The sequence below is a fragment of the Solea senegalensis genome, linkage group LG1, assembly GCF_019176455.1.
Source record: "Solea senegalensis isolate Sse05_10M linkage group LG1, IFAPA_SoseM_1, whole genome shotgun sequence".
NCBI lineage: Eukaryota > Metazoa > Chordata > Actinopteri > Pleuronectiformes > Soleidae > Solea > Solea senegalensis.
In genome coordinates, this window is record NC_058021.1 from 21,818,900 (window position 1) to 21,843,964 (window position 25,065).

General features: G+C 39.7%; 3 protein-coding genes across 16 annotated transcripts; 2 read left to right on the forward strand and 1 right to left on the reverse strand.

Moving 5' to 3' along the window:
• The first annotated feature begins 1,513 nt into the window (after positions 1 to 1,513).
• Positions 1,514 to 3,286, forward strand: tmem14ca (transmembrane protein 14Ca). Of its 2 annotated transcripts, none has more exons than XM_044046993.1 (5): positions 1,514 to 1,594; positions 2,128 to 2,212; positions 2,573 to 2,674; positions 2,814 to 2,901; positions 3,116 to 3,286. In XM_044046993.1, exons 2-5 carry the CDS (start codon positions 2,137 to 2,139, stop codon positions 3,171 to 3,173), a joined length of 324 nt encoding a protein of 107 aa, XP_043902928.1. In that variant the 5' UTR covers positions 1,514 to 1,594; positions 2,128 to 2,136; the 3' UTR covers positions 3,174 to 3,286. The 2 variants fall into 2 exon arrangements, with proteins under 2 accessions (XP_043902928.1, XP_043902920.1); XM_044046985.1 differs by lacking the exon at positions 1,514 to 1,594 and adding an exon at positions 1,632 to 2,009.
• A 215-nt stretch (positions 3,287 to 3,501) lies between these two features.
• mak (male germ cell-associated kinase) lies at positions 3,502 to 17,022 on the reverse strand. 11 transcript variants are annotated; one of them, XM_044046821.1, is made up of 17 exons: positions 16,886 to 17,022; positions 15,649 to 15,755; positions 15,384 to 15,489; positions 12,885 to 12,939; positions 11,739 to 11,860; positions 10,728 to 10,810; positions 10,185 to 10,317; positions 9,912 to 10,083; positions 9,410 to 9,577; positions 8,063 to 8,323; positions 7,666 to 7,874; positions 7,112 to 7,251; positions 6,647 to 6,790; positions 5,724 to 5,810; positions 4,962 to 5,081; positions 4,608 to 4,670; positions 3,502 to 4,195 (listed from the first exon to the last, which is right to left on the reverse strand). In XM_044046821.1, the coding sequence occupies exons 3-17, from the start codon at positions 15,485 to 15,487 to the stop codon at positions 4,035 to 4,037; spliced, it is 2,022 nt and encodes a 673-aa protein (XP_043902756.1). In that variant the 5' UTR covers positions 15,488 to 15,489; positions 15,649 to 15,755; positions 16,886 to 17,022; the 3' UTR covers positions 3,502 to 4,034. The 11 variants fall into 11 exon arrangements, with proteins under 11 accessions (XP_043902756.1, XP_043902773.1, XP_043902798.1 ...); XM_044046838.1 differs by lacking the exon at positions 10,728 to 10,810 and adding an exon at positions 11,512 to 11,591 and having other exon boundaries at positions 16,886 to 17,021; XM_044046863.1 differs by lacking the exon at positions 6,647 to 6,790.
• plcxd2 (phosphatidylinositol-specific phospholipase C, X domain containing 2) lies at positions 12,761 to 24,649 on the forward strand. Of its 3 annotated transcripts, XM_044046965.1 has the most exons (9): positions 12,761 to 12,968; positions 14,363 to 14,497; positions 19,141 to 19,277; positions 19,435 to 19,554; positions 20,211 to 20,264; positions 20,378 to 20,533; positions 21,895 to 22,005; positions 22,133 to 22,263; positions 23,561 to 24,649. In XM_044046965.1, exons 3-9 carry the CDS (start codon positions 19,227 to 19,229, stop codon positions 23,721 to 23,723), a joined length of 786 nt encoding a protein of 261 aa, XP_043902900.1. In that variant the 5' UTR covers positions 12,761 to 12,968; positions 14,363 to 14,497; positions 19,141 to 19,226; the 3' UTR covers positions 23,724 to 24,649. The 3 variants fall into 3 exon arrangements, with proteins under 3 accessions (XP_043902900.1, XP_043902893.1, XP_043902907.1); XM_044046958.1 differs by lacking the exons at positions 12,761 to 12,968; positions 14,363 to 14,497 and adding an exon at positions 18,309 to 18,735; XM_044046972.1 differs by lacking the exons at positions 12,761 to 12,968; positions 14,363 to 14,497 and adding an exon at positions 18,764 to 18,838.
• Positions 24,650 to 25,065: the final 416 nt, after the last annotated feature.

Here is a 25,065-nt window from a genome sequence, read left to right on the forward strand (position 1 = left end):
TTGGTGCCAGACAAGCGTGGAGTCCGGCTTTTGAATATCCACTGTGTTTGTCTATGGCTTGGTTTCAACCACTTCCACTATGGCACGAGGCCTCAGGCAGCCTTCAACTTCCTAAAACTGTTTCACATACGCAACGGTTGCACCTCAGGCACCATGTGCAGCCATTCACATTTACACAAATTGCACGAATGCATTATTACTATTATGAATGCGATTGTTATTAGTAGTGGTGTGTGGTATATGTTTATCTTATCCTTAATTGAAAATTGAAGCGACAGATATTTTCGTGCGTAATTAAAGCATCATTTGCATTGCCAAAAATGTCATGGAAACATCCCAGGACATATTTTCCCCTTTCTCTTCTCCTCCTCAAAGCGTTGTCGGTTTGAAATACTCTCCCCAAGTTCTGGAGAAGTTGAACCATCACCTTTATTTGATATTTGGTGAATCAGAGAGGCTCCCACTGAATATGTCCGGCTGCTGAAGACATCGATTGTCGGTCACTCAAGGCACAAAAGCCCCATGTCGACGCGTAAAATTCGTGAAATTGGTGACTGCGGGAACTGGTTTCAGGTCCATTGAGTGATAATAAATTGTATTCTAGCGCCATCTTTCTGCTGCAAACCAAAAAGCATGGATGTGTATAGTAAGTGAAATTACCAAGGAAACAGGCAGGTAATCACAATCACTCTTTCAATTAAATAAACAAAAAATATGTACTGTATATTTATATTTACAAAAGCGCTGTGGGGGGAACGTTAAGTTCAAGCTTGATGGATGCTGGGGGGGGGGTTCTCTTGAAAGGCATCAAACCCTAATGTGATCCTGTAGTGCCATCTTGTGGTCGTAAATAATAAGACGAGTCTCAACGTGTGTGTGAAACCCTTCAACTGATAAGAATAACAATGTAATAAATACATGCGCACATTCTATTGTACTGTATTTGATTATGAATACATTGCGATCATTCTACACTCAAAACATGACTTCATCTCATTCATCCCTGGCAGATCAGCATTTTTAAAATGTATCCTCAGGTTTCTCCACATTTGAGTTTTGACCTTGGCCACCACATACTGTACATTACCTTTTGATAGATTTGCTAGATACCTTATATGTGAGTCACTGTCACACTGAAGCCACTGAACCATTTTCAAAAGTTTAGGTATGGTTGTCTGAAGCATGTGTTTGTTTGATTTAGTTTGGTTCGTTTTTCCGGATTTCTGCAGTTTGGTGCCATTCAAAAACTGCAAGGAGACGGAAAAACGTGATGTGTTTGAATGCACTTCTTATTCAGAGATTTTTGCTGTACAGAAAAAAAAAAAGAATTTAAAACCGATACATCAAATGTGTCAAAAGAAAAGCAGCACACTACTTTAATTTATTATAAAATAATAATAATAATAATAACAATAATAATAATAATAATAATAATAATAATAATAATAAATTTCTTGTTGACATTATTGTCGCGCTTTTCAAAAACTATGGCCTACATTTCCCGTCGGGCATCTTTGCGGTATGCACTGTGCACCAATAATTTGTGCTCGACTAGGAACAGGCTTTCGGAGAGAAGACGGACAGCCAGCTCAAGGTTGTATTTTACTACTATACTTTGCATTTAGACTTCTAATGTTTGCTCTTCCCAAACGTTTAATGTACTGACTTTCATTTGATCCATGGCATATGTAGGGTTTATAGACGTGTTTATAGACACTTTATTCTGTCAAGTTACTGCGTATGATGTTGTATAACCTCACAAAAATGTGTTGCTAGTTCATGCTTGTGGCGCCCCTGTCCACGACGAGTCTTATCTACTAAAGCAGACAAACGCATTACGTTCGTCCGTGGGGCCACAATGTCCCAATATCTGCAGACAGACAACTGTCAGTGGGGCCACGTTTCTCGGACGCCTCAAAATGTTTGCATGTTTTCTATTGACTCCGCTTGTCTTCTGTAATAGCTCAGTGTTGTTAAACCCTGAAAGCCTCACACGCTTTTTCACCCGTGTAAGTAATATGACAGGTATTGGAAGAGATAGTCGTTTAGTTGTTTTTTTTTAACTGAACCGTTGCTGCGCATTCACAGCTTGAGTGTGTTTGGTTAATCCCTCATGCGCCCTGGCAGGTGTCAAACATGTCGGTGGATTGGGTTGGATATGGATACGCTGCCCTCGTTGCATCTGGTGGAGTCGTTGGTTACGTGAAAGCAGGTATTCATATGATGATTCTCTAACATATTATCGACTTGGTGCGTTAAATGTCAGAGAATTTCCCATTCACACATTCACAAGCAACCGCAATAGTGATATGACAATATACAGTTTCTCAGTAACTTTTAATGCTTTCATTTAAGCCCCAATTGAATACTTTAATTTACTGCTTTAATTATCTGTAATCAAACGTGTGACATTTATGGCAGTAGTTATTATTAACCTTTTTGGATTGTTTTCTTTATTGTGTTACATTTTTGGCCACATCACCCTGCCTTAAAAGAAACCAGCTTATATTTACTTTTAAGAATTGTTTTATGGATGTGCATGTATTGACTTGCTGCATGTTTACTCTTTCAGGCAGCGTCCCCTCCCTGGCTGCAGGGCTTCTCTTTGGGGGACTTGCAGGGTTTGGCGCCTATCAGATCTCCAATGACCCGAATAATGTTTGGGTTTCCCTTGGTGCGTATTATGTGCTATGTGGTTATTTGTTGCACATGGTTAAATAAGACAAAACACGTTTCTGGATAGGTGTGATGATACTTCTCCGTGTGTGGTTGAAATACATTTTAATAATTCATAACAACGTGTCGTCTTCCAGCTACTTCAGGAGCTCTTGCTGGCGTAATGGGAAAGAGGTTCTATGGATCCAGGAAGTTCATGCCAGCAGGCCTGATGGCTGGAGCAAGGTATCATTCATATCATCTCATTGCTTTACATGGTCTAGGATTATACCCTTGCTGCTAGTCCCAGTTGATGAGTCATATTCAAAGCAACTCTAAATCCCCGTGGTTAATAAAGGCTACCTGAAATGGATATTTCCTTGAAAATTATTATAGGAGAACAATTTTTATCTGATGTGTTTGTACCTCACTCTGAATGGAGTCTGTTTCCTTGTTCCAGTGTCCTGATGATGGCAAAGCTTGGTGTGGCGTTGCTCCAGAAGCCCCAGAAGTCCTGATGAAGTGATGCACTCTGACATGTCAGCAGCAGCTCCTCATTTACTGTTTAATATTAATGTCATTTTTTTTGAAAGGATGATGAAATATAATACTTTTGTTTATATAACTTGAATGTGTCTCGTCCTGTCTTATCTATCGAACGCTTGGCTTGACAGGCTTCAGTCTTGGGAGGTGACTTACTAAGTGTTTGCTAAGGTTTGGACAAGAAATGCGGTGTCAGTCAAGTGTCAGTGACCTTTCAAACACACCAAAAATAAACCAGAAAAACACAAAAATGGATACACACATTGAATGCACTGCACTAGTTGTTTAAAAAAATCCACAAAGAACCTTTGAATATTTATTTGTACAAAATGCTTACAAAACGTTCAGTGTATGCATTGCATGATGCAAATGATTGCAGCCTTATTATACTCATATAAAGTTAATGCAAGCCTAAATGTCATGAATTTACAGCGCAAATGTGTATCTATCGCCTACTGTACATTATGGTGGATAAAAGCTGAGAATGTTGAATAAGATCAGTTTGAAAGGCTGCTCCCATTTTGTGCATGGGTTTTGAAACAATACTTGACAAATAAAAGTTAGTTTTTAAAAAAAGGCTGTGCTAGATTTGAATCTAATTAGATTATTCAAACACTAACTGTAGAATTGGCGCACACAGGATCCTTCAGGAACTGTGAGATTGTCTTGCAGACAATGTCAGTCTTTGGTCATGGCAACCTTCATCTCTAAAACATAGAGATTCCTTGCACGATATGAAAAAAATGTCTGGAACGTGTCACACTCCTCTGGGTTTTAGTTGTGTGTGTGAAACTGCTCAGGATCAGGAAAGGAGCTGTAGAGTCCTTGTGCCTGAACTACCGATTTCCACCATACTTGGATGTCCAGTCCACTCTTCCATGGACTGGCTGGGCAGCAGGAGCTCTGGTCAGGAGATTCCCGGAGGTTTTCCTCAAAGCTGAATAGCTGTTCCCTTTCAACTGAGTCCCTTCTGTCCTCCTCTTCCAGCCCTCGTAATCTGAAGGAACATGCGAGTTAGTCCATTTGTCTCATCTCTAATATGTATACTGTAGATGTTAGTGTATGAAGTGAGGTATGTTTTAGTGACAGCTTTATTTCATATTTAGTGCAGCAGAAAACAATGGACAGTCTTTTCCCCTCGACAATATTAGTAGCAAATAAAGTGGCAAATTCAAAGGTTTTCAACCTTCAAAATAGATACATTCATTCCGTCACAATTGCAGTAATGGAAGAAGACCAAGCATCCACATTTATGAGATAAATGTGTTGTAATCTGCATTTATTGTCCCCACATTAACAACCTGCAGGTGCCGCCAAATTAACCAGGACATCAATCTTTGAGATTGCCACTTTAAAGCCAATTCCTTAATACACCAAACCTAATACCAACAAAGAGGAAATGATAGTACCTTCATTGGATTCACTTAAGGATGAGTTGGACATGAGCTTGGGCTTTGCAGCTTTTGTTTTTTCTTTTTTATTATCAGGGGAAGAAGAAGGAAATAGAAATAGAAAGTCATTTCATTGTACAATGAAATTGCAAAGAAAGATGGACTGAAAGAGTGAAGAAGTAGGAGCAGGAAACACCAGTGAATCAGAAAGTGAACAGAAAATTAGTCAAGGTTAGTTCAGTTTACAGAAAGTGAGGACTGTTTTCTCTTGTGTTGCTTTTATCTCAAAGCAGCATGGAGTTTAAAGGTAATCTGGCGTAACGTATCAAGAATCATTTTGTTGACTTTGACTCGTATGAAATCTGTCCTTACTTGTGTGCTGTCCAGCCAAGGGAGCAAGTTGGATTCTCTGCCCCACTGAGCCCACCTCTTTCTTTTGGAATGAAGGGATGTAACCACCAGCGAGACTGTACTTGGTGCTTACAAAGTTCCCTAAAAGAGAAGAAAGACACGTCCATTTTGATGTTCCAAATCTCAGTTATACTCGTACGAAAACACTGGAAAAAAATAAAATAAAATAAAGCCATCAAATTGATGTTGTCACAAACACTGATAATAATCACTTGTGTAACTGTGAGTGTGGGATTGCCGCTGCATATGCAACGACTACAAAAGACCCAAACAGATGAATAAGGCTGAGTGACTGAAGTCATTCAACTTTTCAAGAGACAACATTGATCTGCTGCGCCAGCAGTCACAGATGGTTATCACTATGATTAGTCAAAAAGCCTCATTGTTCCCACGTGAAGATGTTGTGGTTGTAGTGCAATTTACCATCTATTTAGCAACTGGAGGTCTTAGTTCTTGGGTTAAACTGTGTATTTATACCCTTGTCTCCTGCGGAGCTTTTAGCTGTTGGCTTCTTTCACATGTAAAGCTTGCTGTATCAGAGGCCATGCTGCTTGTTAGTTTATCTCATTTTACCCTCATTCATACTAACTACAGCAAATACAGCTTTAACATGGCCAGTTATTTGGCCATGTTGCAGCATCAGCGATCCAATCGTATACGTGTGCTTCTAGCTGTACAATGTACCGTTGCGGAACAGAACACTCAGTCATTTTGATGAAGTACCTTTGGAGAGGTCAATTTTCTCCAGTATTCTTTCTTTTACAACAGTTCCCTCTAGTGGACTATCCACAGACTCGGCTGCATTCTCTTCTTTTCTCACAGCAAACAAAAAAGGAAGGAGTCGCATGCAATAAGAGAAAAGGGAGAATGAGAAGCATAGAACATGATGAGAAAAACAAACATCATGAAGATGTTAGTGTTTTGTTATGATGAGTGTGCGTGTAAATGCTGAGAGGCGAGACAAATGAGCAGGGGGAGTGAGGGCTGTTTAAACACTTGATCTTATACAGACAGTCTTAATCTCATGAATAAGCAATGGGGAGGGAGAGACGAGGCCAAAGAAAGAGACAGAAGAGAGGGAAGGCAGGAGCACAGCAGGGAAACATATTGTGTGTCAGTCTACATGACAAATGATTTTTAGTGGTCTCCTAGCTCTAAATTCGCAGACACTTAAGCATCCACGGCCCCGTAACTACAGATCGGGAGACGTCGTTATCATTTAGTGCTTTTGTGTAGAATGACGGTCATATCATTTAGCAGTAGACGGCACTTGACAGTTGCCAGGTTTCCGCTGCATGGCAAAACAAGACAACTCACGGCCTATTTATATCACTACACGCTTAAGCTTGTTGTCTTCCGTGGCATAACCTCAGGTATGGACGGTCATTTCTTCCGATAAAGTTAAAAACCTGGTTTTTTTTACAGTTCACAGTGGAAAGAGAATTAATTCAAATAGTTTTAATGACAATGAGCTTGTGTTAAAACACCCTTTATTAATATATTTTGGTATAATGACAAATTGTGGTTTTTTTCAGTATAATCATTTTGGCCACAGGTCATTTACTGGGAGCTCTATAAGCCATTTGACTTGATTTGATATGATTTCTTCATGTTTGTAAAATCGCAAAACCCAAAACCCATTTTACCTGCATTGGTTCTGGTGACAGACAATTCTCCTCCAATAGGAGCGAGCGGTTTGTTTACAGTGTTCGAGTTCTCCCACAGATCTCGCAGCGTCATGCCACTCATCTCTTTATCTCCCAATGTAGTGTGGTTTTTGCCAATCAACCCTAAAACAACAGAAACACACTCCAGGTGAATGTCGTGATTTTTACTTGTGGCGTTATTTATTAGATGAACTGAGTGGTCAGTCCCTGTCAAGTTTGAAAAACAATTAAATGAATCTCAAGTTGAAGAAATGAACCCCTGGGGAACCATTCAAGCAGTAGTTTGACTCTAAAGCCTGTGTTTGATATATCATAGATGTATTATGCAACAATATTATGTGTGGTTTACATGATTTACCCACTTTCAGAGAGTTTTTTATGGGACCAAGTTCTGTTGCTAAAAAATGACAGTTTAACTGACTGTTACAGGTTATGCTGTCTTACCAGGCAGGTATCGTGACTGGCTGAGATAGTGCTGGCGTGCCGCAGATCCTGGAAGACTGCAGTCCACCTGGCCTATCTTGACATTGTTGGGCAGCTTGGTCACTGTGCTGAAGGAATACAGAGGTTTCTGCTCCTTGGGCCTGAAAAGAGAAACCAGACAAAAGGTATGCGCTCAAAAAGCACCTTTATAACACATCAAAGGCCCAGTGTGTGACATTTAGGAGGCTTTATCAACCATAGTTCCTTTATGTGTATGTGAAAGGGGGGGGGGGTGAGTAGAAAAGGCTCCTCTTTGTCACAATCTGTAGTCTCACCATTAGATGTCACTAATTCTTACACACTGGACATTTAAATCTTGAATGTGATCTCTAGTTCTGTGTGGGTTAAGATTTCATGCATGTACATTATAAAATGCTTATCTCCAGTGCCATTAAATAATACATGTGATGAAAAATACAAAGACACATATTTAGTTTTCTGCAAATTATGCAAATAAAGTGTTGAGTGTTCACATTTCTGCTAAACCAGTTGTGTGAAAACATCATAGCACTCACTGTGAGTGGTGCTCCTTAGAGCTCCTCTCCCCTTCTGCTTTCCCCAGACTTGGTTTCTTCGAGTTTGAAGCAGCGTTTTCCAGTGAGTCACAATCATCCGAGCTATCTGAGGTCTTGGCCACCGTCTGGCCCCAGCGACGACGGCTACTCTTTAGCGTACCCGCCGCACCAGCCCCAGCGCTGTTCTCACTTCCCCCTAGCACGGTTTTCTACATAAACCATAAGATACACACAGATTATCCGTATTAGTGTCTTATTTGGCTACTTATCTTTATGGCTCATCCTGACAATCTAGCCTGAAGGTATAAACCGTTTCTTCATAATCTTAAATTCTGTCACTTTTATATTTAAGATTAAAAACAACAACTATGTTTCTGATTAACAAATAAACACTTACTGCATGGCTAACACCTGGGGGTTTACTTTCAGCTTGGGACAAAGGGATCTGCTGAAGAGGCTGATGATGCTGTTGCTGCTGCTGATGATTTCTGAAGGGTGGTGTGGAGGCTTTGGACTCGGAGGAAGACTGCTTGGGATCCGTCATGGACTCCGGGACCGGCTTATTGGCCAGAGGCTTGGCTTGCACTTTCTTGACCTCCTGGCTTTGAGGACGTGGCCCCAACACTTGGTCCACCTGGAAGTACGGGTAACGTAGAGCCTAGCCAGAGAAAGAAAGGAATTATGTTTGAATGAATGATGTGTTTGTGCATCCTGCAAGGTCAAACCTGAGGAGAGGTGTAACGCCAATGTTTCTTAAACAAAGTCCAAGTCTTCTCTGTGGGCAACATCTACTGATGGCCTGCATGTGAGGCCGTTCGAATTTTGAATTTTGAATTGTGAATCTCCAAATAGCCTGGTTGTGATGTGTTAAATTTAGAACTGTAGCTTTAATAGGTTTAGCTTTAATAATTTATTAGTCTCAAAACACATAATAACTAGGTGCATTCACATGATGTAAGGAATATGTGAATGGAAAACCATGTGAGGGGATCATAAGGTCATGGTCTGCATTGAAAATGTTAAGTCAAAGGAGGAGAGAAAGGATATCAAGTAGTCGTCTTGATGAGGAAGTGAGTAGGGAGTGTTGAACAGAGTCAATACTGTGCCTGTTTTTAAATTTACACAGGTTTTGTGAATTATGATAATCTGTATTCATACCACCCACATCATATGTAAATCAAGTAAATACCAAGTAAACAGAAAATAACATCTACTAACTTGACAGCGATAGCCGTAGACATAATTCCATTCAAGCGTTTCTACGTTTGTTGTCTAAACTTAACATGATGGCAATATGTTTTGATGGAAAACACTATAATTAGTTTAGATATGATGCATTCTACACTTGGGAGCTGTGTAAGCAGAAAATGGAAAAGCATCATCACTCTCACTGGAAAGGTGTTTGTGACTCAGGGCACATGGAGTGAGAACTGTCTCAGTGGACTCTAAATTATGACCAACCATGTAATCGTCACGTGACTGTGAAATATGTGTATGTGACACGGAGCACACATGTACAGGTTTGACACTTTGCAGGAGAAATATAATATATGTCCATTTAAAAAGTAAATGCATAAGTTCAAAAATGTCCACAACTAATTATTCAATACATCGCAAAGCTTTACAAGTCACTATTCACTAGTTTGTGTATGTCGCGTATAAAACGATGTCACGGCCGTTTCATGCAGTGGAGTCAAGTTGAGGCAGTACTATATAGTGGAAAAACGCCATTAATGTTTCATACCTGCACGGCTGTGGGTCTTTTTTTGGGGTCCCACTGCAGCATGTCCTTCATCAGAGCGATGGCCTCTTGACTGGCATTTGGGATCAGTGTCTTTAGGTGGGTCGGCACACACTGGGGGAAGCGGAAGTTCATCGCAGTTGCAAGTTGGTAGCCTTCAGGCCAATCCATCTAATGGAGAAATGAGATGATTCCACATGAATATATTCTCACAACAGACAGACACAAAGATAATCCAGAAGAAAGCCAACACATCTGCACACATCTGATTTGATGAAAGAGACTAGTTATGGAATCCATTAAAATGTACACTAATAAACACAGAAGCACAAATGATCAATGTGAAGGTCAAATCCAGTCTTGAATCTAAACATTTTCTGTGCTAATAGCGATGAATTGTGGAAAAGCCTTTGAAATAAACTTGCATGCTGTTCAAATTTCATCATATTTACACACAATTCTACCTCTTATCATCTTATCCTTTCTCTAGTAAGTTTATTCACACCTTTTTGACAGTGCCCAGGACTTGGCAAATCTTAAAGATCTCATCCACTTCACTGTTCCCAGGAAACAGAGGTCTAAGTGTGTAGAGCTCAGCCATAATGCAGCCCACAGCCCACAGGTCAATAGGAGAGCTGTAGATGGATGACCTGAGCAGGACCTCTGGGGCCCGATACCTTAACAGAGAAATAATAACACAGTATGTAAATAAACTCTCATACTACTGTATGTACTGATGCATTTGTGCTCTATGATTCGTGATGGCCTTTCCTCTCACCATCTGGTCGACACGTAGTCTGTGTACGGAGGTTTGGAGCGGATCTCTCTGGCCAGTCCAAAATCTGCTATTTTGACCAGTTCCGGACCCATGCACAACACATTCTCTGGCTTCATGTCTCGGTGAAAGAAACCTGCACAAGAGTTAATATCAAATCATACACGGTTACTCTGCAGTTTGTCTGTGTATGTTTTACATATTTTATGTTACTTTCTGGCATTATGGGGGTACACTAAATATTACTTTGGATATGTTTAAGCAAAAGGTAGTTGGACATAAAAGCAAATTGTAGGTATGAAAGTGTCATGAAGAAACCTGAGATCATGAGAATATGTTTCTTGATTTACCCTTAACAACTATAATTTGTTATATTTAATTGTAATTATATATAATCCAGTTCATGAATATACCTAATGACCATACACAACACACAATCAATTTAAAAGGGTGGTTTATCTAAAGGTCACACTGACAAACACACCACCCAAGCTAAAGGTCAAGCTACCCAAAACAAGTGAAGGTTGACGGATTAAAGCCTCTTACCATGCTTATGTACAAAAGCCAACCCAGACAGCACTTGAAACATGATGTTCCTAATTTCATTCTCTGAGAACATCTTATTCTCTCTAATGACAGACCAAAGACAAAGAGAAGTGAAAGATACAGGAAGGAAAAGGAGTTACAGGAGAGAAAAGCGCATGCACTTCTGTTGGATGTGTGGAAGCATGTGTAGACCGGGCACATTTGTTATTTAGACTCCATGTATATAACACACGATCCACACATCCAGTAATATTACACATGCAGACCAAAGAGTTAGTGAGGCAGGTCTGGACTTTGTTTACATGGACAAGATTTTTTCAAATGATGACGTTTCCATGAGTTTATAATTGGTTTATATTCACTTTCCAGTCATGTATCTACTGGTTACAAAGCATAGTCTGAACATCTACATGACATCCGCTGCTGTGAATACTCCAATTAGACTTTATGATCTGATTAATGTGACTAAAATGTCTCCACTCATCTGAACTTTGATTCTTTCTTATTCAGATTACGACCTAATGCTGTTAACGTGGCAATGTCATATTCAGACTTAATCTGGTTGTTTTTAGAACATCACTGTCCATGTAAACAAAGTCATTCAGGTTTTACAAACTCCAAGATTCTGATCAATGAATCGCCAATTTGATGACTTTTATAGTCCTCATTACTTTGACATTATAGGACTGTTAAATGAATCTTGCAGCATGCACCACGGTGCCTCGCGTGAGTATCAACAAGGCTTAATGCATTTGAAAGGCATGACGGGAACACGTCCACCTACCATGTTTGTGAATAAACGACAGGCCTTGCAATATCTGAAAGCTTATGTTTCTTATCACTGATTCGGGGAACAATTTTCTTCTGCAAACATAAAATGAATATGAATCTGATTAACCTGCTAATGTGCGCACCATTCTGTCTGTCTCAGTCTGTGCATACAGAATAACACGCTATCTAGTTATCAAACACCCCATGTGTCGGTCAAATTGTGATGTTTTTGCTTCGTACCTGTCCTTCATGAGCTGGTAAAGGTTTTCCTTCATGTACTCAAAGACAAAGTAGAGGTGATCGTTCTCTCTGATGACCTCCTTCAGTTTCACCACATTTGCATGGTTCAGCTTCTTCAGTGACTAGTGTGACACAGCATTTTAAAACATTAAGAATAGGAGTGCTTATATACGTCATAATAACAAGTTCATAACACACACATTTGCTCCTGTAATTTCAGGAGCCACTGGTGATGCTTATATAGAAACAGACTCTAAACAAATCGCAGAATTTTAGTGTTGTGTGCAGCATGAATTACTCATCTAGATCCTTTTTTTTCAGTGTGTGGGATTTAAATTTGCATTGGTACAGAACAATAGATCTAGTCAAAAACATTTTTTGACAGCAGTGACTGTTCAAATACCCTTTTTGTATTATTGCCTAAATCAGGACCCTCAGGACCCACTGCCCTGCATGTTTTATGCCGCTTTTCCACTGCATGGTCCCGGCATGGCACGGCTTGACTCTAAACGGTCAACTTGAGTGGAGTCGTCACAGCACGACTGCATGAAATTGCTGTGACTTCCTTTTATACGCAACACACACAAACTAGTGACTAGTAAAGCAGTTATTTTTTCGGTGTACTGAATCATTAGAATGAGTTAATTAAAAATATTAGTTCAGTACTTCCTGCATGACCGGGACACAGACTCTGTCTGACACAGTCACTGAACTACAGCGGCAGGGCTTGTGATGCAGCTCGGCGGTCGCAATCGCAGGCTTACAGCAGTGCTGACGCTAAATACACCAGACTCCTCTGTTAACTAATGGGATTTTAGACATTTCCTTGCTAAATGTTGGAGATGAACGCACATTTTCAGGATTTTTAAGTCCTTCAAACTGATCTACAGTTCGGCATTATCCGGTTTGAATCTTGGCATCTTGATCATGACTCTTCCAGTGATGACACTCCAACACACACCTGATTCAAATCAGCTCATCAGCAAGCACTGCAGAAGCCTGATAACGAGCCATTCATTTGAATCAGGTGTGTTGCAGCAAAGCTCGCTCAGCAACAACATATATCATCTCATTGCGTTCACTGTTGCAAGTGACTGCTGTTTCTAATGCTCTACCACGACCTACACACAATATCAGTGTCCTCACCTTCACTTCTCGTAGGTTCATACATTCCTCCCACGAGTAAAACTTCCTCTTCATCCTACGGACGACACGTCATGAAGAGAAAAGGTACATCACATATGAGTGTATGTTAAAACAAAAGAAACAGATGATATCATAATTCACAGGAGTGGAACTATCTTTGTAAAATGACTTTTGTGTGTCTGCATCTCCAACTTCAGCTCATACACTGTATTGTGCGTGTTAGAAACAATATGTATATATATATACATATATGTGTATATTATTTGTAGTTCATAATAATTTATTTGATCATATATAGTGTATTTCACAATTTTCTTAATGTAATAAATGTTATGATTATCAATGCAACACATTTTTAAAACCAGGAAAAGTCATCACAGATACTTTATCACTATATATATATGTATACTTTATCACAATATGTATATATATATATATGTATATATATATATATATATATATATATATATGTATGTGTATATACATATATGTATATGTATATATATATATATATATATATATATATATATACATATATATATATATATATATAATATCGATATGCACTGTCCAGCCCTAGCGACGTGTCATGACATTCTAAACCTGACCGGCTTGATGACACCTTAAGTTGTCAGTTTTGTCACTGTTTGCGTTGCTATGTACAGTGACGACCCCACATGACCAGCTGGTAAACGAGACACCTCTTCACAATTGTTTATCTTCCCCGATCAGCGTAACCTGTCCCGCCCTTTGAAATTATGTAAGAGTTACAGAACGTGCGGATAACTTTTCAGCTCTCTGGGCACCTGCCAGTTACACTCGTTCCTTCCACGGTGTCGGCAACCCGACACACACCCCTCTACTTTCACTCCCTTTCACCGTCACCACAGTATTGTCTTGCACGGTAACTGAATGATCAACGAGTGGATACATCTCCCAGGTTTCTCATCTATTATTGAGCCGTGCTGCCGCTGAAACAAAGGCATGGAACTATGACAGCCTGTTTGTTTGCCTTGGTGATGGCAGGAAACCTGTATGCCTTTGTGTCCTTAGTCCTACACAACACTGTATTTCTTTTTATGTGCAGGTATTTATATATGTTTTATCAGAATAGGGATTTAAAGTCCAGAATTTTTCCCCAGAATGTAAATGTAGAAATTTAGTTTACGCATTAAAACTCTGTTAAAACTTGTACTTCCCCTGTATAGTTCAAGCGCGACTCAGAGCGGCTCGACTCTACACAGTTTAGAATAAGAGGCACGTCATTTTCCATAACAATAGTACCTCCTTCACAGCATGGCTGCGCGAAACTATACCGTGGCGTCCTTTTGTCACCGAACTGAACGAGTTGTGATTCGACTCACGATTTTCTGTCACGAAATAAACCAAACCCCTCTGTTAATTTGAGACATTTCCTTGCTAATTGTTGGAGATTAACACCTTTTCAGGATTTTAAAGTCTTTTTAACTGATCTACAGTGTTCGGTTTGATTCCTGTGTCAGACGTCACGCCCAGGACTCTTCCAATAACGACACTCGATGCCAGTGCACCGACAGTCTGACGACGTCACGTTCGAGTGTTGGCTCAGCTCGCATGGAACCTCGCCAGAGCAGGTACCAAAAAAACCACCAGGTGCTATCACTAATGGAAAAGCAAAGAAAAACATGTAGAGTCCAGCCAGGTCGTGCTGGTACTGTATAGTGGAAAAGTGCCATTACATGGAGAGTTTGGAAGTATTGTTTAAACATCACGTTTTTTAATTTAAGTTCACATTATCTATTTTTATCATGATCATTGATGCTTTTATACATAACACAAGGTCGATTAAGCCTATCAGCTCCACATGTCCCTCTCTGTGTTTCTCAATCTTGTGCTGTTTGGCGTCATTCCCGTGCTGCGCACAGGAAGCGATTCTTTTTGTGTCACATCTGATGGAAGCAACGGCAGCATTGCTCGTTTAACAATTTGATGGGATAATTGCTTCTTGCCCCCACCCGCTCATGTGCTGCTGTTGCATACACACAAACACTCCCTCAGTCAAGTCTGATAGTATTGTTTGACAGAGTAACAAAAGTTACGCACTACAGCTTTAATTTCCTTATACTATATGGGCAGAATTACTATTAACCTTGTTCTTTTCACTTGACACTCAAACAGTTCAAGTATCGTATAGTTTAAAAGGAGAGAAAGACGACACTTAAACTATAACACTGTCGTGGTGTATAACAATATTAGGGCTGTGACAAATATTGTATACGTGGTTTAGTCAAGAAAATGCTGAGAAGTGTTTACCAAAACTTCAAATGTTCCTTATTCTTAAATTTTGTTTTCAGTTTAAAAGACCTCAAACCAATGAATCAATTATCAAAATTGTTGGCGATTGGTTTAGTTATCATTTACTAACCAATGAATTTTGCAGCCCTAATCAATACACAGTCGGACTCAAACAAGGACAGACAATATTTAAATCGTAAAAAAAAAAAAGATCATAATTCTCACCTCTTGATAGCCACCAGTTCTCCAGACTCATTACTTCTCCCCATCTGCACGCTGCCATAGGTGCCATCACCCAGCTGCCTCAGCGTGGTATATCGATTCATCATTTCTAGAAATAAAGGTTTCATCAGCTTATTTTTAACCTTTTTAAATCTCTCCTGTTTCCTGATATGTCCAGCTCAAGACGGCCTCTTTTCTCCAAAAGAGTTCTGTTCCAACTGTCTTTCTGAAGAAGGAAAATGTGCATTTTAATTTGGCCGATGCTCACCTTTTCTTCAGGTTCATAAATTGTCTCTCAGAAACCGGTCCATTGTTGGGAAGGTTTGGGTCCTGCTCATGTAGTTCAGCCGAGAGTCAACAATCTACTTTGTCAGCCTTCAGTGAAGAGAAACACACATCCAGACTTGAAAAAAAATGTACAATATTACAAAATGACCAGGTATTTGTTGTACCCTTGAATGGTTAAATGAGGAGAAATTATCTGCTTTTTCTTTTTTGTTCTGTGAGGAGAAGGTGTGTGTGTGTGTGTGTGTGTGTGTGTGTGTGTGTGTGACATGAGTGAGAGGCACGAACACAACTACCCAAAGGAGATGACATAGGCAGCCCCAGGCAGATTAGGTCACTGGGGATTTAAGGAGGATGTTACATCACTGCAATGCTTACCGTCATCCACCTCCATCCATCCATCCCCAAGCACCTGACTGTTTTTGTTTTGCAGCATATAGACTTTTCCCCACAGCACATTAGTAATGTTTACTGTCTGCAATAACCTGTGTCTTTACTGGTATTAACAAAAAAAAAAAAATATGTCATTGCCAAATCATTCCCTAGTTTAATTTTGCTCATCAAAATGTATCATATTTTGTGTTATGTATTAGTAAAGTATATATGAATAATAATCATGTGTCAGTGAGACCCTGAACAGGACGACAAGCAGAGACCAGCTTTCACACATGGCAATCTGTTGTGGAGGGGTTTAAAGGGAATTAAGGTGTAGCCTATGCAGAGTCACGTGACACAAGTTACTCAAGGACAATTACTGAAAACATGCAAGGACACTAAACTGAAAAGGAAACAGAATCGAGTTCCCCTTAAAAACTTAAGGTTATGTTAACCAAGTGCACCTGCTTTTTTATTTATTTATGTTGGTCTCATAATTTATGTTGGATTAGTGTTTGTAATCCCTGTCTCTGGTGTTGTCTTGACCAGGTCTCCCTTATAAATTGGTTGAATGGATAAATAACTAATTTAAATTATTCAATAACTTAAAGAAATAAAAAAAAAGAATATATAACTAATGAGACAAGGCTATAAGGTGACATTTACTTCGTTTAGGTCACATAATAAGAATAAAGATAGCAATAATGATGGTGAGAAACAGGTTCTAGAGTCGAAGTCTGGTCTGGTTCGGCTCGGTTCAGAGTTAAACACATCACAGCACTCTGTTTCTTTGTCTCGCCTCTTTCTCGCTCATATTTTTTTCTGCGTCTCTGTTGAAAACTCACCATTCTTCCGTTGCTCTGGTCACCGTCTGTCTCTGCTGATAGCACCAAGTTTCCACAGATAAAATTAACGCAACGTTTAATCCTCGGCTCTTACGATAAGGCGCGCGCGCGTGTGTCTGTGTGTGCACGCGCGTGTCCGCTCCCTATGGAAACGTATACACAGTGGTGACTGTTACGGCGCGTGCGTAAGGAAGGGAGCAATGCATCCTGGTACTTGGTGTTTTTAATGAAACTGATGAGTAAATGAGTTAAAAAAAAAAAAACATCAAATATGTGTTGAAATGTTCATAACTTTATCAAAAATTGATGGAACGATTGTAAATATTTTCAGTTATGTGACAATTTATTTGTGTTTTTATAGTTTCTGTCACTGAAAGGGAAATGTCTGGGATAAGTGCAACACAACTGTAGTGACTGAACTGGTCCAAGAGATGGCGCTGTGGTGTCGTTGTTAAAAACATTAAGAAATTTAAATGGCCTGGGGGCCACTTCGTGTCTTGTCTGATCAGAGTAGGCAAAATAAGCTATAAATTATATCAAAACATTCCATAGTTACAGTAAAAGTCTCTGTTTTGACATGGAACAATAAATGTCCACGACAAATGTGATCCAAAATGAGTGTGAAAATCAGAAATGCTGACACAAATAACTCAGAACTTGATAATAAGTTGAGGGCCAAATCGAGGGCAGGTTTGAGACCCCTGCAGAATAAAGTAACCTGTTTTCTGAGTGGCATCAAAACTGCTAATATCCCTAAAATCTATTGATATGATATTGTACAAAACAAAACTTCACTATTAAAACAAAATTTATTTCTGAGGTTAGAATTCTGAAGTCCTTAATTGTGATTTTCAGATTCAGAGTTCAGTTTACAGATTCATTTTGCATCATGAATATGTTTTATAACGTAAACTATGTGTAACAAACAACATTTTTTTAAATTATGCAAAATATCGCCACAAATGTCATTATTTCTATATCATGAAGGTCTTTTGAGTTTGAGGCCCCTGCTTTAGTTGACTAAATTAAATATTATTTTAGTAATGAAATAAGGGAATAAATAGAAGAAGTCCCCATTGAATTGTATCTGTAGTTAATATATTGGCTGTGGTTTAATTCATCCATTCACCATTGAGCTTTCATCTTTGTTTATAGATTAGTGATTACAATGTTATTTATCCTTCGATGTGTTTTTATCGCATTTTATTCGCATCACACGCCAATTATACACCAGTGCCACCACCAGTTGATGAGCTACTGTCGTCATACCGTGTCTTTCTCCAGCACAATGCCAACTTTCCAGTGTGTCTCTTTTCTGTGTGTTTGTGTACGTATACAGTCAGCGGGTGGTCTCTGCACACACACACACACACACACACACACCAGAGGCGCAGGTTAAGCCAAAAAGCAGGAGAAGGGGGTTAACACGAGTGGGATTTCGCTCTAAGAGGATTATCCCGGTCGTTAACCACCCGCTGGTTTTGTCAACGGCTCCACGGTTTGCCGGTTGGAGCACGACGCACCGCAAAGTCATGCACCAGCTGTAGCGAGAACCCGGGGAGGCAGAGGAATCACACCTTCACTCATTTATGGCGCGTTTATTGGCACCAGATGTCATAATCTGACATTTGAAGATGCCCTGCGGTTGTTTTCACCTGTTGGCAACACGCGGGGATCTCACCGGGAGCGCGTCTGCGCCGGGGTGCACTTTCCTTAAGGGGGGAGGATTTGTTGACATTTTTCTGACATGAAGACGCGACCTGCGGGGATCGGTAACGTCAACGCTGACTGGATGGGCTCGCTCCCGTCTAAGCTCAGCGCCATGCCACTCAAACACCTCGCAGTGCCAGGTGAGCCTGTGCGTAAAGACGTCATCTGACGCACGTGTGTAGGCCATTGTGTGTGTGACCAAAAAATAAAAAATTAAGGTTAACGGTAAATGAGTCCGTGTGTGTAAGTTAAACTACAATTTTGCAACTATTCTCAATTGTCTGTGTATGCTGCCTTACATTACATCATTTTCTTTCTTGCATTCCATGTCATTAATGTCTGTTGCCGTGGTTTGAATGAAAACAGTGGAGTAGCAGTGCTAGAAAAGTTCCTTTTAATATTGAATTATGATTATTTTGTTGCTTATCTATGCAAACATACAGTATTCGATCATGTCTGAATAGTCAATCCACAACTTACCACATTCCCTTTTGTTATTCCTATCCCTTTAACTATTTCTCATCATCTTCTTCTTCCGTTTATAGGATCCCATGACTCCTTCACTTTCTGGGTGGATGTGCATGCTCCCGTGGCCCCAGATCAGAAGGCTTATGTCAAATACTTGGCAACCATGTTCAGCGTATTAGCCAAAAAAGTCATGGTGAAGTGGTCCATGACCCAGGTGCAGCTCCCAAATTACCCAAAATACCAGCAGTCTGCAGATAATTTGTAAAATAACACATTTTGGGCATATTCTGAAAGTGTGTGTATTATTACAACCTCACAGATATTGTTTTTGGGTTAACATACATGTGATGTGATGTGGTCTGTGTTCTCAGAACCTAACGTTTAAGGAGCAGCTGGATGCTGGAATTCGCTATTTTGATCTCAGGGTCTCTTCCAAACCGGGCGAGCCAGGAAATGAGATTTATTTCATTCATGGCCTCTTTGGACACAAGGTGAGCAGAGGACACTTTACTAATGTGTGTATATATATATATATATATATATATATATATATATATATGTATATGTATATGTATATATATATCCACCATGTTTTGTTATGTTTTACAACTCATCCGCTGTATATTTCTCTTCCTTAACTGTCCCTTAAATCAAAATTATATTAGAATGTAAATTCAAGTATTTCAGCAGCCTAAAGGTTTTGTTTTTGTCTGATCACGAGCAGTAAATGTTATGTTGTTGACGACGTCAATAAGATTTGCAATGATATTGAATAGAGGTCAAAGGTTGACTTAGTTTTAAACGTGTCTTCTCTGAAATAAGTCATTCTGACATGTGATCCAATCGGATTAGTCATGAGATACAACTATAAGTACAACTATGATTTTTATAGTAAGGACAGCATTGTATGTACGAAATAAATGTTTCATATGTAGTTATATTGTTGATTATTTTTGTCTTGTAGAGAATAAAATGATTTATTCATATGTTTGTAATCATTGAACAGTAGTTCCTTTATTTTAAAATACAATTTAATGCCATTTTGTGTTCACATTTAAGGAAGCATGGAAGAAAATATAACGTTACGACATGTGACAATAAATATGTGACAAATTATCTTTAACTTTTACTCTACTTTCCCCTGAAGGTGAGAGATGGTCTGATAGAGATCAACTCCTTCTTGGGCAGACACAGGAAAGAAGTGAGAAAAACAGATTAAATCAGTTATAACATCAATGATATTTAAATATACTGAGTATAGTAATATGTGGGGTTTTGATGATTACGATTGAGGAGGATGTTTCATTCTTTCAGGTTGTGTTTCTGGACTTCAACCATTACTATGCGATGGATGTAGAGCATCATGTTTACCTCATCCGCATGCTCCAGGAGGTGTTTGGCAGCAAGCTCTGTACCAACCGTGTGGTGGAAAGCATTACTCTGGACTACCTGTGGGAGAAGAAACATCAGGTGGGTGCAACAATGAAACCTGGATGTACAGCATGACTGTAAAAAGCCAAATTTCTCTAATAACATTCCAAGTTGTGGCTCTGGAGTCAGTCAAGTTCAGTGCCACACACTGTTTCTGAATTTCCAGGTCTTTAAAGTCCAAGTGAGAGTTGCCACTTGCACGAGTGCCTATACTCCAAATGTGTCCTTATAGATAAAGAAGTGAAGGTGGTGTGCAGGTGTGTTGTTGATGGCCTACTTAACTCTTACAGTCAGGTTATCTGTGCAGCCTGTAAACTCTCCTGGGCAGGAATTAGTGATGAACATTATCCTATTAACACTTAGTCTGCTATCCAGTGTGCCTTCCGTCCTTCACCCTTTGTCCCATATTTCTCGTTTTATTTGTCTTTGTGTCTTTATTTATTTTATTATCCTTTCCTCCACCTACTTTGAGCAAAACAGTCTCTCTTTTCCAAGTGTCTTTGTCCATTTGTCCACTATTCTCTTACTGTGCATACATGAATATGAAAGGTTCAGCAAGCAACGGTGTGTGTGGTCTTATCTTTCGTGTGAAGAACAATCACTGGATGAAATAAGATACATATATTTAAAAAATCTGTTCCTATATATGACCCTAATCTGTGAATTTTTTGTTGGCAGGAGAAGAAAGAGCAGAGAGAGTAGAGACAGGAGAGATTTGTAGCTGAAGAGGGCGCAGTCTTCACCCCTACTCTGTTTGTCACTGAAACAAGGCATTGTAACCCTCAGTGTTCTCACACTATCCACTGATAAATCACTGCAGTAAAGAGTGGACTGGTTTTATTATATCAAACACAAGTGTATTATTTCAACGGGTCTGTTGCTCAGATGTTGACTGTTTCAATGGACATACTTTATGGGTAAAGTCTGTGTTTGTAGTTATATTGAGCGTAGATGTGCCATTGGTGTTAAAGTTGCAAACACATGCATGTGAGAGCACATTTGTCTTTGATGATCGCATTAAAACAGGAACATTTAAATCATTTCCATCCAGTGCTTGAAGAAACTTCTTCATTTTACTACTTTGAAGACCGGCACTTCTCACAAGACTCTGTTTTGGTTATTGTTGTTAAACAAGAACAATATCTATCAGAAGTGTTGTGTTTAATATTAATTGTCTCTAATTTTAAGTCATATTCACTGAGATCTTGCCACAAATGTTGTGTCTTTGAGGACTGGAGAAAAACACACGTCACACACTGCTCATCACCTGATTTTGAATTTTTTATATAATTATGTCCCCAAAGTATTAGTAAGGCAAGTCTGTCTGAGCTGTTTTTCAATCTTAATATGTACCCATTACCCAATGTCTCTTTTCTATATGTTTTTCCTGCTCTCTTCAGGTAATAGTCTTCTACCATCATCCCTCAGGTCAGAGAAACCCTGTCATGTGGCCTGGCACCAAAATCCCTGCACCGTGGGCAAACACAACTCACCCCAACAAACTCATACAGGTCAGAAAACAACAGACCAACACACTTGTGCTGGGTTTACATCAGATGGATATGTGAGCTTCACTGTCCTTCAGATTTTCTTTTTATTTAGAAGGGACTTCTTCCATTAAACATTTCTCATGTCTAGTTCCTAGAAACCACACTGAGGGAAAGAGCCAAGCACGGCTCCTTCCATGTGTCGCAGGCCATCCTCACACCCAGGGTCAACACCGTGGCCAAGGGCCTGGTCTGGGGATTACGTAACTACCTGGTGGAGAGGTCAGAACATATTTTATATGTGTTACATGGAAATGACAGAGGTTGAGTCAAATACTGCAAATGTATGGAGGTCTAATAATTTGCATGTCCGAATATTAAGTTTAAGTTTGCCTGTAGGCATCTTGGAATAGTTCACAGTAGACTATTTGGCAATGTGCCATCCGTGTTTCCACTTTAACCTGAACCAAACCTTTATTTAAATCCAATTTATTATGAAATGGTAAACATGACCTCAGTCAATCCCTATAACTTCACCATTTCTGCCAACTCCCAAGCACTGAGCGCTCTGCATCTTGTCTGCTGCTCTTTTCCATTTATTTTAGTTTCAATTCTGGCCAGTAGAGGGCAGTATGGGAAATGTCTGCTCGACTGAGGTTTGCCACTTAGGTGCATATCCTTGAAAAGGGAAAAAGGAAACCGGAATACTGGCAGGATGGAATTCAGTGATAAATACAATCATTTGAAAGTAACAGAAGTAAACAAATCCCTGATTCTACACTGGTGTGTAATGGTACTGTTATAGTAGTGTGTATCACCGTGTTGTTATTTCTCAGTTTTTATTTCTTTTAAGGTTTTTAATACTCTGTCACCTCGCTTATTTTTCACTGGGAATCATCTTAAATGCACAAACTATAGAGGTGGCACAGTTCCCCAACAATGACTGAGTCATTTTGTGCAGCATTTCCAGTCATTGAGCTGAATCTAAGATTTCCTTGGAAATTATTGGGGAAATCCTGACTCAAGAACATACTCACCACGATTTTTAATCTGAGAGAAACAGGCTCTGATGCCCAGGCATAAATCTCCACCTTCGTTGCTGTGGAGAGACAAGAGGTGGCCTAATTCTGCACTTCCGAGGAAATGGGATTGTTTATCGCCTCTGCTAAACTTCCTGCTTTTGTTCTGCTGGCGACTCGAGCCTAGCAGTGAATTTAAGGGTGTTAAAAGTGCTGCAGTCACAGTGTTACAGTGTGTGTGCGTGCATGGGCATGGGCATGGGCATGTGCATGGCCAGGACCAAAGCAGAAAGGCAGTTGGTGGATTGATTTGGAGACAATAGTGGCACCACTGTCTCTCACTGACAGACACAAACATCACTTCCTATCTCCCATCGAGATGTTTTACTATAAACTGGTACCATCAAGTCCGTGTCTATATTATCGGTGAATCAATTTACAACAGCTTTTGGTGGATAGATAAGCTAAACAACAACCTGATATTATTGTATTCAAGTAAAGCCATCATCATGTCATCATCAAAATAATCTCTCATCCATCTCTTATTTCTGCGGCTCTAGAAATCTGCCTACCATCATGTCCTGGGTTGAGGCACAGAGGCCGGGCGTGGACGGCGTCAACATCATCACGTCCGACTTTGTGGATCTCACCGACTTTGCCAACATTGTCATCAAACTGAATAACCACCTGCTGTTGTCCGAACAGGAGCCTAAACCAAGATGACACATGTTTGTACGGCTGGACTGATGCTGACATTCAGTGCATGGACTCACACATTAGATGCACAGGTGTTTGATCCCAGTGACCTTTAGACCTGTGTAACAGCTTCTTTGGAACTCAGCTTGACTTTAAGGTCACAGTTCTGCAGTAGACTCCCTCTAATACGGCGACTGGAAACATATCACAATGAAATGGAACTGTCACACAGGTCAGAGCTATCAGTAACCTGGACAATGATCATATGACCAGGGGATTAAACTTTAAAGATTCAACATCTCAGATGTTGATGTTGCAAACCAGGAGGACATATTAAAATACAGTATTTATTTAGACATTTTAGATATAACAGAAGTGTGTATTTATAGTTCTTACTGGATGATTCAACTGGAACAAATGTCCAATGAACTGGCTGCTAATTACATCTGAAAGTTATATGCGTCAGGAGTAAATGAAAGGAAATGTCTAACATGAATAATGTGGAATTTAACGTTTTATTTTAAAACAAAGTAATAATTATAAAAGCTGAGCCCAGGAAGAAACTTGGCTCTTCAACCAGAGATCAAATTAGAAGTTGCAGTCTTTGTTGGTATTTGTGTTTCTAATTTAAGCCGAATTACGCGTTGAGGGATTCCACAGTGCCAACAACACTTATGGTTTGACTATTGAGGGCAGCTACAGACACTGGCACTTCTTCTTCTGCGTTTCACAGAATTGCGCAGATTGCAGTGGGAGAGCCAAGCATGTGCGGAACTTGTGCCACAACTCTCATAAAATGTGTGCACCCATACGTGAAGTATACACACCTATAAATGTTAATAGGATTTTATGTCTTGTCCAGAAATAGAAATAGTATATAGCAGCAGCAGACTCCATTAAACAGAACATATACACTTTATGCATTATGAAGAAAGAGAAGTGGAAAAAAACAAGGCCCACGTGTCGTCGTCTGACATTCTTTGTGTGTCTGTCTGGTTGTGTGTTATTGTGTTTGTGTGTGTTCCTTGTGGGCGCAGTGATTACTATGTGTGACACAGACATGAGCGCAGTGACAGTCAACCTGCATTCCTGTGGTCAGAGTCGGAGGACAGAGAGAGAGACAGCAGGAGAAGATGGTAATGTAACACGCTGCAGAGGCATTTGTAGAGTCGAGAGGAAAGAGAGAGTAAAATACATTTGAATAAATAAATAAAAACAGACGACTAGAAGGTGACAAACGAAGAATTCCCTTGTGAATTACGTAAAAAAAAAACTCCTTAAACTTCACTCCTCCCTGGGAAATTTCATTAAATGGAAATGGCCTGCTCTGTCCAGGCTACATTGTTGACACAGTTAAGTGTGATCACCG